General features: G+C 37.4%; 1 protein-coding gene across 1 annotated transcript in view; it reads right to left on the bottom strand.

Annotated features, from left to right (window-relative positions):
* PTPRR (protein tyrosine phosphatase receptor type R) overlaps positions 1–19,411 on the bottom strand; it is a 269,501-nt gene that overhangs the window by 44,424 nt on the left and 205,666 nt on the right. Inside the window, exon 7 of the mRNA XM_081248853.1 lies at positions 2,176–2,362. Coding sequence (XP_081104979.1) covers positions 2,176–2,362 — 187 coding nt within the window. The remainder of the gene's footprint in view (positions 1–2,175; positions 2,363–19,411) is intronic.

Raw genomic sequence — 19,411 nt, 5'->3', positions numbered from 1 at the left:
TCTTTTAACAATAATTATGACTCTTTTAGGATTATGAAAACCTTCCTCCCCAAATGGTAAATATAAAGGGCATTTTTGCTGATTTAAGTGATGATGATATGATGCATTTTTTTGGATTAAGAAACGGTTTATAATTGTACTGTTCCATTTGTGATTGTAAATGCAACATTTGTAGTGAAGGGCATTTAGGCACTGTCCTCTCACACTTAACAAGAACACAAATATTTTCATTAAGTCAGAATATATGTCAAAGGATGGAGGAGGGAACAATTAAAGCAGAAGTTGCTCTGTGTGTTAGACAGAAAAGGTGGGCGTCTGATGCTGACTGGGCCAAAGGAAACAAAAAGCCAACGTTTTCAAAAGGGTCTAAACAAATATTTAAGGAGTTGATTATACAAAATAGTATGTTTTCTAACTTAAAATTCTGCAAAGGATTGCTTCGATAAGGTCAATGTGCATTAAAATACCTTTTGTCCTTATATCACATAAAATAATATTTTTGTTATCTACACTTTCTCCTACAGAAAATAGAACTTGACAGCTTAATATTCATTGAAATGAAAGAAATTATCTACAAATTTATTTAAATTGTCCTTGCTTTCAGTCAATCTGAAAATTCAAGAAAAGCCTGACTACTGTGAGTTTAAGACTCGGTCCATTGAGAGGAGTAGCTTACTTTTAAAATATTGTTTCCTAAGCTTGCATTATTTTAGGTATTTACGATATTTATTCCTACTCTCTGCTCCAACTAAATGTTGTAAGTTCTCAGTTCCTAGTTACTAAAATAAGCAAAATTGTTGAATGTTCAGTAGAAACCACATGTTCATGCTTGGTAATTTCCAACAAGTTAGTCTGTTTTAGCAAAGCCGTGAATATCTTTATTCCTCTCCGATCTTTCCTGTTTTCTGACACACACTGACAAATGTGTCATCTTCCAGCATTATCTCTCTCCTCAGCATTCCTTGTTGGCCTCATCTCTCAGGGAAGTAGACTGTGTTAAGGGCTTATCTCATAGAACAAAGAGCTATCTGTGGTTGTAGAAAAGAATACTAGGTGTACCCTTGGCCACTTATGTGATCACTGACTGGTTCTTTTATTCCTCCCAGTTCTCATTTTTTTCATACATAAAAGATGATATGCTATGAAGTCTAATTTTTAAAACAACATGCTTGTATTTTAATAATAGTTGATGAAGCTGATAGATCTAACCTATTGTCTCTTTCATCATTAGGGTGGCTGCAAACACCTGAACTGACCCTGAAGTTGTGAACTTATTATACCCAACAGCTATGGCTTAAATGTACAACTGCTTTAAGATGCAAGGGGTTCTATAAAATGGATATTCCCCTTGGGCAACAATGAGACCTAAGAAGGTCTAATCTGTCTCCATGCTCTCTAGATTGAAATGTGTGTTCATGCATTATCACCAGCAACATTGATGGGTCGGCATCATTTTTAGCTGAATGAAACTCACCATCATTTTTAGCTCACTTTGGGTCTTCCTCTTGTGTTCCTTATTTCATAAAATGACAATACATGCACGCTGTTGCTCAAGTCTAAAAATGGGGGTGTCATCCCTGACTTTTTCTTGGCTGCCTTAGCCTATTAAGCCCACTCCTTGTAGGTGCCTATAGATCCTCCCAAATTTTCACTGCTACTCTTTTAGTTTTGACCATCACAGCTCCACAGGATTATCTCTACAGTCTCCAAAATACCTCTTTCTAATGCTGACTCTACTGCAGATAGTGATCTTTTTAAAACACAAGATAAGTCCAAACCCTTAAATATGTATTAAGACTTGGGTTTCTTTTATATCTGAAACTCAGTTTCTGTCACTTCCCACCTTAACTTCAATGCTCCTGTCAAACTGCACAATTTCATTTCCCGAACAGTGACAGCAAGGCTGTTCTTTCATCCTGGAATGCTCAGCTCCTTCTTGTCACTTTGCCTGGCCAGCCCTTATATACTCTGCCTCAATTCACATTCTAGTTTGAACACTTACCAATAGTTGATGAGATGCAGGGTGGATCTAAAATCCTTGCACTTAACCTTTTGAACTATAACCATTTTACCATAAGTTGCCTGAGTGGAAGACAGTGTCATTTTAGAATGTGCCTCTAGTGCCTAGTATATCAAAACACCTACTGAAGAGTGAATCATAAATAGCAGGCTCACCATGAATTCACTTTGGAGTAAATGTGAACTTGCCACGACGTCCCTGAGCTGTGACCTTGTGAGAATACGGCTGGCTGACTGCAGATACTCCATTGCTACCTTCTCCCGTGGGGTTGGTGTGGCCACAAAGGGTTCAACATTCCCCAAGCTACTCATGTCCAGGGTAAGAGATACGTTGGACCCTCGTCTACATTGGAGAAAAATGTTATTAGGTTTAAATACTGCATGAATTATTGTGAGCATATCAGTTTGTCTTTCTGTACATACATATAATTCAGTGAGAACTATTACAGAAATAAGGACCCAATATCTTCTTTTATGGTACCATAATTGACTATAGCAACTACTTATAGTTTCTTAAGAAACTGACAGTTTTGTTGTTGGAAATAACTCTGAATTGAGAAAATGCACTATAGTTTATTAAGGGGTGTAGTTGCTACAGAAATAATAACATGGCTAATAAATTAAGTGAAAAATTTAGGAAAAGTAAACACAGCATTTGAATTGAGGAATGGAGAACTGGCAAATACAGGTCAAAACAAATGTGAGTAGAGAGAAAACAACAAGATACTAGGCCCAGCATATTATTTCCTTTGAATGGTATTTTACATGTATGGAACACTACCTCAGGAAATATTGAAGTGGCTACAGCTTAATTTTAAGAAATGCAAAATTGTTAGAACATACAACAAAAAATCCAGTAAACAAAAACATATCAGTTCTTTCCTCCTATGAATCTGCTTCTGGGTGTAGCTTTGGTGTCATTCTATAGTTTGATATATAATGTTGTCATTTTTGTTAATTTCTAAATGGTTTGTAATTGTCGTTTTAATTCTTGCTTTAACTCAATGGTAACATAAGTGTTTGCCCATTTATTGTCCTTATTAATGTCTAGTAAGAGTACATGGAAATCAATGAATGGATTTCTAATTACTGGAATTTCTTGATTCTTTCTTTGAGACAAATACTATAAAAATTTTTCTAAATATTTCATACATACCTTTGCTGGCAGCTGCTTTGGTTATCTATCTATGTATCTATTGACATATATCTCTATATATCATATATAAGCACATATGTACATATATAGCACCTTATATATTATATTATGATATATTATTAAAGATATTATTCCAATCTATTTTTTTCCTTACTTTTTTCCTACTGGATTTCTCATAGCCTGAGATATGTATGTGATTCTTCCACAGTAATGGTTTTTGTTATTTTTCCTTATATTTCTAACAGTTTTTACTTTATATATTCAGCCATTATGTTATTTGAAGAGATTCATAATTATATCTTCACTGTAAATTTTATCAGTATCAAATACTTTCTCATTAATCTTATGTTTGGCCTCACATTTGACTTTTGCTTCCCAGTTTTATTGAGACCCAATTGACATATGGCATTGTGTTAAGTTTAAGGTGTTTGACTTACATATATTATAAAATGATTATGCACTAAGTTCAGTTAACATTCATCACATCATATAGATACCAAAAACAAAGTTTTTCCTGTGATAAGAACTCTTAGGAACTACTCTCTTAACACTTTCAAATACTGTATACCACATAGCAGTGTTAACCATAGTCATCATGTTGTACATTACATCTCTAGTACATATTTATCTTATAACTGAAAGTTTGTATATTTTGACCACTTTCATCCAATTCATCCTCCCTCCACCCCTCACATCTGATTAAAAAAAATAATATTGACATACCTGCTTTTTTTTTTTCTTGGCATGTTCTTGAAAATCTTTTTCTAGTTTCTATTATTATTTTTAACTCTTTTGAATCACTGTACTAGGGATTAGGGGATAACATTTTGGACACCCCATAAAATATTACCTACCTGATAAGAGGGATGGTTGCCCCCCACCATGTTTTCTTTTTGGTGGCTGCTCGTGGTGACTGACAGGGCTCCCCCCTTTCTTTCTGAGTAGGGGGGAAACAGCTGAGGAGGAGCAAAAGGTGGTTCTCCTTTCAGGCCAAGAATTTTAATCTATTTTTAATGGGAAAGTGGTTTTTAAAGTTTCTCAATCCAGTTCTTTTGGCCTTTAAATTGCAGAAATTCCTTCCTAATTCTGATAATAGTTTGCCTATTGGTCTTAGATTTTAGTGTATTTGTGAGAATTTGACTTTTGCTGGTTACATAGATAGTTGAGTAAGGAGCTGGGAGAAGCAGCTTAGGGGACTGCTAATCAGATGCCATTTTAAACCACTATTCCATTCAGTCCTTTTTCAGCCCTAAAATACAAAAGTATGTACAAACTTGTGAACTGAGGGATACTCAGTGCTACAATGGTTTAGTAGAAAGTGAGGTCTCTTCTGTCCAGAGTGGTCAGAGCAGATGTATGAATGAGGATGAATTGAGTTGGGTCTTGAAGATAAAAGATAAATTTTGAGTAGATGGTTATTTCAGAGAGAGAGTCTGGCAGAAAAAAAAAAAGTGTGGGAGCAGGAAATGATAAGGCATCTTTGAGAAATCTCATATCAGCAGTTTGAGCTAGAGTTCAGTTGTGTAAAATGTATTTTGGAACCGGGGGGCAGGGTTATGTAGGAGAGTTGAAAGAGAAGCAAGAGTCATAGAAACAAGAGTATAAAAAAAGCCTGCCTGAATCCAGAAAAGAGAGAATTCAGAGCATCAAGTTATATCAACCTCTGTTTTGGCTTCTCGCAGCATACTCTGCTGAAACCTGGAGGATTAAAAGCCTCTGGGATCCCTGTCTAAGGTCTTTTTGATCTTATGAGTAAATTTTCTAAGGATTCTGTGATAAACTGAGAGCCATGGAAGCATTTTCATGCAAACTGACTTGGTCAGGAAGAACCACTTTTGTTTGTCAAGGGAAGGAAGAAAGGAAACGAATATTATTTATTCAACATCTACTATTTGCCAAGCACTGTTCTAAGCACTTTCACATATGGTATCTCAATCTTCAGAGCATCCCTCTGACGTATTATTTTCCCCCATTTCACAAGTGAAGAGACAACTAATAGGAACGTGATAGCAGAATAAAGATTCAATCCAAGTTAGAACATAGAACCCAAGCTCTTTCTGCTTTGCCACCCAAAAGCAAGGGTAAGGTGGGCAGATTATGTTAGACTGTGCAGTGCCCTATGTAGAGTTGGGGTCTGTTCTTGGGGGGAAAGTTAGGATTACTGAATTATAATGTGGAGACAGTGCAGTATTCAAGGTACGAATTCAATCTTTACAGGCATACTTGTCTGGGCTCAAACCTTGCCTCTCTCACGTCGTTGTGGTGGACCTTTGGTCTGGCTATTTAGACTTGTTACATCTCAATTTCCTCTTCTTTTTGAAATGAATAATTCAGTGTACCTACTTCAGAGGATTATTACAAGGATTAACCAGATAGTTTAAGTAAACTGCTTTTAAATAAGATGCCTGGCTACTAATAAATTTGGGTCATAATGAATAAAGTCCTATATAACTCTCACCTTCTTCTTCTCTAAGAGATCCATTTTAAGAGATCTTCATAAAAACTCGAAAATTCTTTACAGTGAGATTAACGTTTTGAAATCAATGGATAGATTCTATAGCTTGTCACTAAAGAAAAACACATCCTTCTTGATAACCTCTTTCTCTTAAAATTTCTTTTTATTATGGCAAAGCCATCTTCCCTGAACCCTAAACAATTCCAGAACACTTCACCTCAGTGCCTCAGACAATGTCTTAAAGTTTAATTATGGAGTCAAACTGGTACAGGCTGTTGACCTTACAGAAAACACTTTCCAAAAAACAGCCCTTATCATGAGGGCTCTTCTATCCTGGCCATGAAATATTACCATAGGATGTCATTAGCTTGGAAAAATCTCTGCTTTTGTTAATTCTTATTTTCAAGGAACAACCAATATCTAGGTTAACTGAAATATAGTGGAATTAGGAAACAGAATCAGTAGAATCCACTTTAAAAGGTGTACACTTCTTAGTCGTGTCTTGGGTTGGAGAGAAGAGGTTAAATACACATCCACATATATTTTAAAGCGTTAATTTTTCTGTTATAAAAGTAACACATGGGCTTCCCTGGTGGTGCAGTGGTTGAGAGCCCGCCTGCCGATGCAGGGGACGCGGGTTCGTTCCCAGGTCCGGGAAGATCCTACATGCCGCAGAGCGGCTGGGCCTGTGAGCCATGGCCGCTGAGCCTGCGCGTCCGGAGCCTATGCTCTGCAACGGGAGAGGCCACAACAGTGAGAGGCCCACATACCGCAAAAAAAAAAAAAAAAAAAAAGTAACACATGTTCATTGTAGAAAATTTTAAACTTAGGTGTTTCAGGGACTTCCCTGGTGGTGCAGTGGTTAAGAATCCACCTGCCATTGCAGAGGACATGGATTCGAGCCCTGCTCAGGGACAATCCCACATGCCATGGACCAACTAAGCCCATGCGCTACAACTACTGAGCCTGTGCTGTAGAGCCTGCGAGCCACAACTACTGAGCCTGCGTCCCACAACTACTGAAGCCCGTGCCCAGAGCCCGTGCTCCACAACAAGAGAAGCCACCGCAATGAGAAGCCCGCGCAAAGCAACGAAGAGTAGCCTCTGCTTGCTGCAACTAGAGAAAGCCCGCTCACAACAACGAAGACCCAACACAGCCAAAAGTAAATAAATAAATTAATTAATAAAACTTAGGAGTTTCAAAAAAGAAATTAAAACCACTCAGAGTCTCATAAACATCACTAACATTTAAATTGACGTTTCAATTTTGTGATTCTATAGGCAGTACTGGCAGTGATTTATTGTTTTAATTTTTATTTCTTTGGTTATAGATGAGGATAAACACTTTCAAATGACTATTGTTCATTTGTTGGTCATTACTTTTAAGAACTGTCTGTTCATGCTCTTTCTTAATGTTTATATTGTGGCATTAATGTACTTATTATTGATTGCTATGATAAGTAAGATACTATTTTTCAGACCCTGTTGCATATATACATCTTATTGTTGCTTTAAAATACTAAGGATTTTTTAAAGTATATTTACATTTAGTCACACACATTAAATTCTACAAATTAAATATTAAACTAAAAAGGAAAAGGTATCAATCTTTTCTTTTGTGGTTTCTTGCATTGCTTTAAAATCCATAGAAATTCTTCTCCTGGAAGTTTAGATTTTTTAAAAAAAACTTAATCTTTTAATCGATTTATAATTTATTTGTGGGTATGGTAAAGGTAAGGATAACCTAGGTTTTTTTTTTTGTCCCCAAATAGGTTATCCATGTTTCTAACACAATTTACTAAACAATCTAGAGAAGGGATGTGTTTTATAAATATGGGAATATTAGGTTTTTAACTAGCTATCCCTGACTAATGATCTGGAGGAGAAAATACCAGTTTACTGAACTAAGAGAATGTACTTCTGCTCCACAGTATCCATAAACGAAATGGTAAGAAGTGAGGCTAGAATCAGAAAGACATCTCAAAAAGAAGACAAAACAAATGTAAGAAATTAAGAGAAAATTTAAATTAAGGGATGGGAACAAAAAATCTAAAGGATTTAGAGAAAAAAATCAACAAAAATAACAGAAGGAGATCTGGACCTTTAATAAAAACGGAATGCGGAAAACTAAGAACACAAAGTCTTATTAAAAACTTTGCTTCTTTTTTTGTTATGTAACTCTGGCAAACTGTTTAGAATTTTTTTGTACCTTATGATTGCTGTTGGACAAAAGGGAACATAATGAAAAGCTTTATCACACTCCCACTGTAGCACCAATTTTTATTTATGCCAAAAAATAAATAAGAGGGAGGAAATTCAAAAGATACCAATGCAAACAATTGAAGGAAAAAGCAAATTCTTAAGGAAAGGTAAAAGGAATGCAATAAACAGCATGCTAATTACAATTAAGTAAAAAGGAAAACATGTATAAATATTATGGGCCAGGGCCACACATTCATTTCAGCAAGAGAATATAAACATCTGTTGAAATTGTTCAGTTTTTGCCTTACTGCTCCTAATGACCAAGAGGTGAAAAGAAAATACAAGCTAAAAATACAAGAACAGTTGAGTGCTGGAATACCTCAGAAACTAGGCATTTATTTTCCTGGTAGTTGGGGCAATATGCTGGAGTTCAGAAGCTGGATTTAGGCAGAAAGGCTACAGTTTCCAGCATTGTGACCATGGCTCTAATCCTCAGATATGGCTGCTCTTTTTGCGGTACCTTGGCCACCAAGAACAGTGAGACTTCAAGTGTGGCCCCTCATTTTGTGCCCAACAAAGAATGGAAATGGGAGTACGAGAACAAAATGAAACAGTGATCCTTTTGCCTGGAGTCCAGAAAGATGTACTTCTGAAACTACTGAACTATGAAATTACATTTCAGTGGGAAATGGTGGCAGCTGCTTATCTCAAAGTACTTGAAACGGGAATGGAAAAATATGCATCTAAAGATTATAAGAATAATTTAGTACAGAATGAAGGCGAACAGTTCTCTGAGAGCTTTTCCAGTCTTAATTTTTTTTGTTCTGTCAAAAATATGCATAATTTGTTCAGAGCTGTCTATCAGTATACACATCTAATCCTACATGGTGAGAAGAAAGAAGTTTAATATTGAAGTCCTCTCCAGATCTGAAATGTTGTGGGTCTGAGACCTTCAGGCCAACCTTTCCTCCCTGTGTGTTAAAATCATAATGATCACAAACCTGATAATCTCGGCTTGATTGTAAAGGTGTGCTTAAGACCCCTGCCCACCTACTTGATTTTTCTGAATTTTACTCATTAAATTTGTCCACATATTTAGTTTTCCAGGAGATTTCTAATAAAGACAAAAGAAAAAGAAAAGAAAAAGAAGTTCTAACTCATTTGAATAACAAAAGAGAAAACATCGAAATACAGAGATGGAATTCCTTTACTATGTATAGATTGACTGGCCTCCACAGTTCTTTGAAATTCCAGATTCTATGATTTTTAAGTTCTAAGGGTAATGGAATTAATTAATGGTTTGCTGTTTCCTTCCATCTCTTTACCTTCAAATAAATTATGTATAGTGCTAACCCCTATCCTGGATCTCTTGACAGATGAGAGGGCAAATTAAAAAAAATGAAAAAAAAAAAAGAAGAGGATATGGAGTGCTAAGTTAAATTGTGACAAATTCAAAGCTCTTGGAAAGTTAAATGGTGACATAAATGCAGTATTACTAATATCTAGAAGCTGAAATAAATGAATAGGTATTGTGACCGTCTATAATAAAATTTCTCAAAGGAAATCCTGTAGGGAAGACATGTATTAAGTATAAAAGATACCAGGCCCAGGCCCAGGAAGATGAAAAACAAATTTCACTCTAAAGTAAAAAGAAAAATCTTACACTGTAGAGAAAATTTTTGGTGTGATAAATGATTGATTTCCTTACTTGAAAGTGCCTGTTTCACTAGGTAGAACACTCCTGACCCTTTTGAGTGATTAAATAAATATTTTTTAATTCATACAATGATATCTGAACTTTTATATATGTACAGCATGAGGCAAAATTTACTACACCCTTCTTTCATTATTTTAAAAAATAAAAATCAAAACAATCATTAAAAAAATAAATTGAACTTGTTACATTGTTCTTTGAGCATTGACCTTGGAATCTGAGTTTAAATCAATGCTCTGCACTTCACTAAGCTCTTTCAGCCTCAGACTCCTTAATCTGCAAATGGGGACAATAATAAAACTCACAGGATTGGTTCACATTTTAAAAGATAAAGAAGCAAAAATACATGCACATTTCTAGCCTAATAACTGGCATATAACATAATATGTGAATGATTATAGTAATTAATAATGATCATGTGATAATTCTTATGTCACTCTATGCACACATGGCTGTGTGGCAGCTATATGGCATACACTGATAAACATTTGAAGAAGGTAAGGTTAGGAAAGTTGGTTAGTGATGAAGAGTCAGTAGCAGTGTTACATATGCAAAGGTCACCTACGTTGGGAACATTTTTCATTCCTCAAGCCCTTAAAATTCTTACCTTAATAACTTTTTTCAGATTCAAAAATAATGCATAGTCACCATGAAAATTAAAAATATAGATACAAGACAGAAAAATATCCTAAAATACCAACAGGAAGAGTAATTGCTAATAACATTTTAAGTGTCTGTCCTTCAAGTTTTAAACATGTATATATGCATGACAAAAATCTAGATTTTTTTTAGCCTATATATTCTTTTATGGCTTTTTAAAAATTTAACTAAATATATCGCAATATATCACAAATATATTTATTTGTGTCTTGTGTCTTCAAATTTATTTACACACGAATTGCCAACACTATATAGCACTCCATTGGATGTATGTATCAGTCTGTATGTACCCCTAGGTCTGAAGTGGGTTTCTTCTAGACAGAGCATATATACAGGTCTTGTTTTGGTATCTATTCAGCTGGTCTAGGTCTTCTGTTTGGAGCATTTAATCCCTTTACATTTAAGGTAATTATTGATATGTATGTTCCTATAACCATTTTCTTCATTGTTTTGGGTTTGTTATTGTAGGTCTTTTCCTTCTCTTGTGTTTCCTGCCTAGAGAAGTTCCTTTAGCATTTGTTGTAAAGCTGGTTTGCTTGTGCTGAATTCTCTTAGCTTTTGCTTGTCTGTAAAGGTTTTAATTTCTCCGTCAAATCTGAATGAGATCCTTGCTGGGTAGAGTAATCTTGGTTGTAGGTTTTTCCCTTTCATCACTTTCAATATGTCCTGCCACTCCCTTCTGGCTTGCAGAGTTTCTGCTGAAATATCAGCTGTTAACCTTATGGGGATTCCCTTGTATGTTATTTGTTGTTTTTCCCTTGCTACTTTTAATATTTTTTCCTTGTATTTAATTTTTGATAGTTTGATTAATATGTGTCTTGGCCTGTTTCTCCTTGGATTTATCCTGTATGGGACTCTCTGTGCTTCCTGGACTTGATTAACTATTTCCTTACCCATATTAGGGAAGTTTTCAACTATAATCTCTTCAAATATTTTCTCAGTCCCTTTCTTTTTCTCTTCTTCTTCTGGGACCCCTATAATTCGAATGTTGGTGCGTTTAATATTGTCCCAGAGGTCTTTGAGACTGTTCTCAATTCTTTTCATTCTTTTTTCTTTATTCTTCTCTGCAATAGTTATTTCCACTATTTTATCTTCCAGGTCACTTATCCGTTCTTCTGCCTCAGTTATTCTGCTATTGATCCCTTCTAGAGAATTTTTAATTTCATTTATTGTGTTGTTCATGATTGTTTGTTTGCTGTTTAGTTCTTCTAGGTCCTTTTTAAATGTTTCTTGTATTTTCTCCATTCTATTTCCAAGATTTTGGATCATTTTTACTATCATTATTCTGAATTCTTTTTCAGGTAGACTGCCTATTTCCTCCTCATTTGTTATGTGTGGTGGGTTTTTATCTTGCTCTTTCATCTGCTGTGTTTTTCTCTGTCTTCTCATTTTGCTTAACTTACTGTGTTTGGAATCTCCTTTTCACAGGCTGCACATTCGTGGTTCCCGTCCTTTTTGGTGTCTGCCCTCAGTGGCTAAGGTTGGTTCAGTGGGTTGTGTAGCCTTCCTGGTGGAGGGAACTAGTGCCTGTGTTTTGGTGGATGAGGCTGGATCTTGTCTTTCTGGTGGGCAGGTCCACGTCTGGTAGTGTGTTTTGGGGTGTCTGTGACCTTATTATAATTTTAGGCAGTCTCTCTGCTAATGGGTGGGGTTGTGTTGGTATCTTGCTTGTTGTTTGGCATAGGGTGTCCAGCACTGTAGCTTGCTGGTTGTTGAGTGGATCTTGGTCTTGTTGTTGAGGTGGAGATCTCTTGGAGATTTTTGCCATTTGATATTATGTGGAGCTGGGAGGTCTCTGGTGGACCAATGTCCTGAACTTGGCTCTCCCCGCTCAGAGGCACAGCCCTGATGCCTGGCTGGAGCACTGAGAGCCTCTCATCCACACCACTCAGAATAAAAGGGAGAAAAAAAGAAAGATAAATTAAAATAAAATAAAATGAAAAAGTTATTAACATAAAAAACAAAAAATAAGTATTAAAAAATTTTTAAAGTAATTAAAAAGAAAGAAAGAACAACCAAACCAAGAAACAAATCCACCAATGATAACAAGCACTGAAAACTATACTAAAACAAACAAACAAACAAACAAAAAAACCAGACAGACAGAACCCTAGGACAAATGGTAAAAGCAAAGCTATACAGACAAAATCACACACAGAAGCATACACATACACACTCACAAAAAGAGAAAAAGGGAAAAAAAATATGTATCATTGCTCCCAAAGTCCACCTCCTCAATTTGGGATCATTTGTTGTCTATATAGGTATTCCACAGATGCAGGGTACATCAAGTTGACTGTGGAGATTTAATCCGCTGCTCCTGAGGCTGCTGGGAGAGATTTCCTTTTCTCTTCTTTGTTCGCACAGCTGCTGGGATTCAGCTTTGGATTTGGCCCTGCCTCTGCGTGTAGGTCGCCTGAGGGCATCTCTTCTTCGCTCAGACAGGATGAAGTTAAAGGAGCAGCTGATTAGGGGGCTCTGGCTCACTCAGGCCAGGGGGAGAAATGGATACGGAGTGCGGGGCAAGCCTGTGGCGGCAGAGGCCAGTGTGACATTGCACCAGCCTGAGGAGCACCATGTGTTCTCCTGGGGAAGTTGTCCCTGGATCACGGGACCCTGGCAGTGGTGGGCTGCACAGGCTCCTGGGAGGGGAGGTGGTGATAGTGACCTGTGCTTGCACACAGGCTTCTTGGTGGCTGCAGCAGCAGCCCTAGGGTCTCATGCCCATCTCTGGGGTCTGCGCTAATAGCCTCAGCTTGCGCCTGTCTCTGGAGCTCCTTTAAGCGGCGCTTTTAATCCCCTCTCCTCGCGCACCAGGAAACAAAGAGGCAAGAAAAAGTCTCTAGCCTGTTCGGCAGCTCCAGACTTTTTCCCGGACTCCCTCCCGGCCAGCTGTGGCTCACTAGCCTCCTTCAGGCTGTGTTCACGCAGTCAACCCCAGTCCTCTCTTTGGGATCCGACCTCCGAAGCCCAAGCCTCAGCTCCCAGCCCCCGCCCGCCCTGGTGGGTGAGCAGACAAGCCTCTCGGGCTGGTGAGTGCTGGTCGGCACCGATCCTCTGTGCGGGAATCTCTCCGCTTTGCCCTCCGCACCCCTGTGGCTGCGCTCTCCTCTGTGGCTCCGAAGCTCCCCACCTCCGCCACCCGCAGTCTCCGCCCGCGAAGGGGCTCCTAGTGTGTGGAAACCTTTCCTCCTTCACGGATCCCTCCCACTGGTTCATGTCCCGTCCCTATCTTTTGTCTCTGTTTTTTCTTTTTTCTTTTGCCCTACCCAGGTACGTGGGGAGTTCCTTGCCTGTTGGGAGGTCTGAGGTCTTCTGCCAGCGTTCAGTAGGTGTTCTGTAGGAGCTGTTCCACGTGTAGATGTATTTCTCATGTATTTGTGGGGAGGAAGGTGATCTCTGCATCTTACTCTTCTGCCATCTTGAAGCTCCTCCTCCACTTGCAGAGTTTCTGTTGAAAGATCAGCTGTTAACCTTATGGGGATTCCCTTGTATGTTATTTGTTGCTTTTCCCTTGCTGCTTTTAATATTTTTTCTTTGTATTTAATTTTTGATAGTTTGATTAATATGTGTCTCGGTGTGTTTCTCTTTGGGTTTATCCTGTATGGGACTCTCTGTGCTTCCTGGACTTGACTGACTCTTTCCTTTCCCATGTTAGGGAAGTTTTCGACTATAATTTCTTCAAATATTTTCTCAGACCCTTTCTTTTTCTCTTCTTCTTCTGGGACCCCTATAATTCAAATGTTGGTGCATTTAATGTTGTCCCAGAGGTCTCTGAGACAGAGGTCTCAATTATTTTCATTCTTTTTTCTTTATTCTGCTCCCTTGCAGTTATCTCCACTGTTTTATCTTCCAGCTCACTTATCCATTCTTCTGCCTCAGTAATTCTGCTATTGATTCCTTCTAGAGTATTTTTAATTTCAGTTATTGTGTTCATCACTGTTTGTTTGGTCTTTAGTTATTCTAGATCCTTGTTAAATGTTTCTTGTATTTTCTCCATTCTGTTTCTGAGATTTGGGATCATCTTTTTTTCATTACTCTGAGTTCTTTTTCAGGTAGGTTGCCTATTTCGTCTTCATTTATTGGTCTTGTAGGTTTTTACCTTGCTCCTTTGTCTGTAACATATTTTCTTGTCGTTTCATTCTTTTTTTTTTTGATGGGTGGGGCTGTATTCCTGCCTTACTGGTTGTTTGGCCTGAGGCGACCAGCACTGGATTTTGCAGGCAGTTGGATAGAGCTGGGTCTTGGTGCTGAGATGAGGACCTCCGAGAGGCCTCACTCCAATTAATACTCCCTGGGGTCTGTGGTTCTCTGTTAGTCCAGCAGTTTGGACTCAGAGCTGCCACCTCAGGAGCTCAGGCCCAACCTCTGGCCTAGGAACCAAGATTCCGCAAGTGGTCGCTGGGGGTTCCTCCCGTCCCTTTAGGTGTCCTTGGTCCCCCACCAGTGCCTGGTAGGTGCCCTAGTTGTGTGGAGACGTGAATTCCATGTCCTCCTAGTTCGTCATCTTGACTCTGCCCTCCAATGGATGTGTCATAGTTTACTTAACTAATACCTTATTTTTGGACACTAAGTTGTTTTCAGTTTTTCACCATTATAGACAAGACTACAAATCAATATCCTTGAATCTAATGTTTGTACCTTTCCATGATTATTTTTAGGTCAAGGAGTTTTAAAAACTACCTCAAAATCTCTGAGTTTGGATAAATCACTGGATACATGGAGAATGGAAGAAACATGAAGACTGACTCTTGGGGCTCACTGACATTGAATTAGCTTAGACCCTCTTCATCTCTTGTTCAGACCTTTGCAGTAGCTTCCTAGCAAACTTTCCTAACTCTAAAATCTCCTAGTCCAATGCATTTTGTTCCAGATTTCACCAGAATGATGTTTGAATACTGAAAATATGATAATAAAACCCATGTATAGCTGCCCTTGGACATGAATTGCTTTCTCATCTATTCTCTGTATATTTCCCCAGCCTCATCTCCTCTCACATCCTTATCTAGATCTGTGTTCCAGGCAGGCCAATCAACCTGCAACTCTGCTTTCTATGTCTGAAATGCACTTGCCCAAATGCTATGGTCTTTTCCCTCTGAATCCTCTTAACAATTTTTTCCCAAAATGTCTCTAGTAATATCATATTCACTAGAAATGATATATCCTAAAGTGTGAATTCCTTGAGGGCAAAGATTTTGACTTTAGTCTTCCCTCTGTATCTAGTCTTGAACACATGGAAAGCAACACCTTTGTCATATGCCTGTATAAATAGTTGCAAATGAATTGGTTACGGTAATTCTATGTGTAATTACTGTGCTCCGCTGGCTTTTCCAACCCTCTGAAAACAGGGGAAATGGGAAATCATGTTAAACAGGAGTTTGAAAATTTAAAATGGAGAGCCAAGCTTATTTAGGTACTGTAAATGTTACAGTGGATATTTAGTTTGAGTCTTAATGAATATCAATGACGTCTGAGCATTAACATCCTAAAGTGCTATGGTGATTTCATTTGTAAAAAAGAGAAAAAAAAGTAGTGCTTTGTCTTGTATCCAAGTATGATTAATTTTTTCTCTTTTTTTGGCATTTGGTATTGTTTTGACTGTCACTCATGGTGAGGAGGCTGTTTCCCTTTTAACAAAAGAACAAAATGATGGTAGCTCTAATTTTAGTTCCCAAGTTTACTTTTTCCAAGTTCATATGTTAAGAAAAAGATGATGCTGAGGAAACATTAATAAGTGTCAATGAATAAACCATTCTTTCTGAAATGAGAAATCTTTCTTTGAATTTTAGCTGATTTATATACAAACATACATACATACACACTCACACAATGATGTTTTCTAAGTAACACAATACAATTAATAACTCCCTGTCTCTTGAAGTAACCAATTACCAAAGAACCCTTTTAGTACTGAACATTACAACTGAATTAAATACATTTGCTTACTTTCAAGACCAGAAATGACACACATGATTACAAGGATCCATACAGCCCAGCTAAAATGCCAATCATCAAAAAATATACAGCTTCTCAGATTCTTTAGTTTTTTAAACAACATCTGGTGGTTCAGTCCAAGTTTTTTAAACCAAACTCTGCAATTCTTACAGAAATCTAGCTGCTTTTTAGCTTAAGACTACTTTTTTTTTTTTTTTTTGCGTTACATGGGCCTCTCACTGTTGTGGCCTCTCCCGTTGCGGAGCACAGGCTCCGGACGCACAGGCTCAACAGCCATGGCTCACGGGCCCAGCTGCTCCGCGGCATGTGGGATCTTCCCAGACCGGGGCACGAACCCGTGTCCCCTGCATCGGCAGGCGGACTCTCAACCACTGCGCCACCAGGGAAGCCCATTAAGACTACTTTTTAAGTTTTAACTAGCAATGAAGGCACAGTTTTATACCTCAGTTGTACAATATGAAATATAGCTATAAAGCAACATAACTGATATTGCTAAGTCTGTATGTAAGAGAATTTAAGTGCAAAAATGTAGTAGAGCTGTAAGTATTTTCACCTCTGGCTGCAGCTAGAGTGAATGTTGATAGTACATCTCAGGAAAGAAACCTACATAGAAGATTCAAATATTCTGCTGCCTGTTATGGAATAGAATAATGACTAGGAAGTTATAGGGGTAGAGAATATTTATTTATCTTTAAGAGCACATTGCTTTATACCAAACCCTTGAAGTTCCTTTTAATCGCTGGAGAAGAACATTCATAAAATTAAAATTTCACAAAGAAAAATGTCACATTTAATGGAAAGAATTAGATATTTTGAAAAAGTAATTCAATTTAATGTCTATCTGAAAGCTTCTAGAAGTCCTTCTCAGTTATTTGATGTGAGAAGCAGGTGTCTTAAGTCTTTAGCTGGAGTCCATCATGGTCTCCCTTTACCTAAAATGAACTCAGCCAAAATTATGAAAATCTACTGCCTCCAGAGCTTCCCCAGATGTTTATCCAAGAACAGTAATTTATTTAAATATACATTCCTGTGTTTGTTCAGTGTTCATTTAAAAGTGCACCACCCAGCAATGCAGTCGTGGGCTTTGGTCAGTTCAAATGCTTTAGGAATAAACCAGGATGATGGTGGCCAGCTAAAGTCATTGGCCTTTCACCTTGGAATTTCGGAGTAGGGAGTTGCTTCCTCTTGGCCAGTGAAGAGTAAATGATTTTGCTGGGTTACTTTGTGACCATGGATTTTATCTAAAGTGCCATCAATTCTCAGGTGGAAGGAAGGCCTCAATTACCTGGAAGAGTTGTGTTAGTGATAAACGAAGAGAGTGGCACTTGATCATGATGAGCTCATTCTTGCCAACGTAAATACACAATCATGCTATCAGTCACAAGGATAGATGTTTAAATATAAATTATTGAACAAAGTTTCTAATAGTTAAAACAAGACTTCCCCCCTCAAGTAACTGGGGTTTGTTGATCTGATGCCATTCATAATAATTCATTTTTATTTCTGGGTCTTCTCTTATCCACTGTCAGATGAAATAAGTGCAAGATAACTCTGAAAATAGAATAGCCATTCACCCAAGGAGAGATATCATGCATACCAGACAAAGTAAAGAATTCTTACTTTGGATTCTGTGTTTTATTATCTATATTATGTTCAAGGAGCAGATGGACTGGTAAAAAATAAATATTTCTGGAATGCAAAATGCCATACACATTTTTAAGAGTGAACTGAAATTTGTCATGTAAAGGATACTTTTATACTTGTTGTAGGAAATACATCCCTTTCCTTTTCCATAAATAAAAATGTTCTAAATTAGCACATTTCAACCAAATCAAATAAAGTGAAAAAATGTCAGAAGCACCATCCAACTAATTTTCTAGAAATAGCCAACATTTTGCTATAGAATTAAAGTTATATATACTTCCCCCTTGTTATTGAGGTGTAATTTACATACCATAACGTTTGCTTTTTTAAAGTGTGCAATTCAGTAGTTTTTAGTACAGTTTATATGTTGTGTAAACATCACAATAATCAATTTTACAAGCTGACCCTTAAACAACATAGGAAAATCCATGTATTTATTGAAAAAAAATCCTTGTACAAGAGGACCTGTGCAGCTGAAACCTGTGTTGTTCAAGAGTCAACTGTATAACATTTTCCTCACCCCAAAAGGAACTCCCTACCCATTAGATATTACTCCCCATTCCTCCTTTTCGCAGTCCCTGGAAACCACTAATCTACTTTCTGTGTCTATGAATTTGCCTATTTTGGACATTTCATATAAATGGAATCATACAACATATGGACTTATGCATCTGACTTCTTTCACCTAGCTTAATGTTTTCAAGGTTCATCCATGTTGTAGTAGCTATCAGTACTTCATTCCTTTTTACGGCACAGTATATTCTATTGTATGGCTATACCACATTTATTTATTCATTTATCAGTTGATGGATATTTGGATTGTTTCCACTTTTGGCTGTTATGAATAATCCTGCTAGGAACATTTGTGTACAAGATTTTTTGTCTGTGGCCATATGTTTTCATTTCTCCTGTGTATACAGGTTGGAGTGGGATTGCTTGGTCGTATGGTAACTCTACGTTTAACTTTATGAGAAACTGCGAAATGTTTTTCCAAAGTGGCTGCACCATTTTACATTTCCACCAGCAATATATGAGGGCTCTAATTTCCCCACATCCTTGCCAATGCTTGCTATTGTCTATAGTTTTGATTGAAGCTATCCTAGTGGGTGTGAAGTGGTCTGTTATTTGGTTTTGATTGCATTTCCTTAATGACTAATGAGGTTGAGCATCTCCTTATGTGCTTACTGGTGACTTGTATACAGTGTCTTCTATGGAGAAATGTCTATTCAAACCCTTTGCCCATTTTAAAACTGGGTTATTTGTTTTTTTTTATTTTTGAGTTGAAAAGTTATTTATACATTCTGGATGCTAGACCCTTATCAGATATATGATTTGCCAATATTTTCTCCAATTTTGTACATTGCCTTTTTATTTTCTTGAGAGTATCTGTGATTGTTAATTTTATGTGTCAGCTTGACTGTGCCAGGGGATGCCCAGATATTTGGTCAGTCATCATTCTAGGTGTTCTGGGGTGAGACTAACATTTAAATCAGTTGACTGAGTAAAGCAGATTGCCTTCTTTCCCTCCATAATATAAGTGGGTCTCATCTAATCAGTTGAAGTTCTGAGTAAAACAAAAAGGCTGACTTCTCCTAATTAATAGAGGA

This window comes from Mesoplodon bidens (genome assembly GCF_964165515.1).
Source record: "Mesoplodon bidens genome assembly, chromosome: 11".
Taxonomy (NCBI): domain Eukaryota; kingdom Metazoa; phylum Chordata; class Mammalia; order Artiodactyla; family Ziphiidae; genus Mesoplodon; species Mesoplodon bidens.
This window is presented reverse-complemented; position numbering and strand designations above follow the sequence as displayed.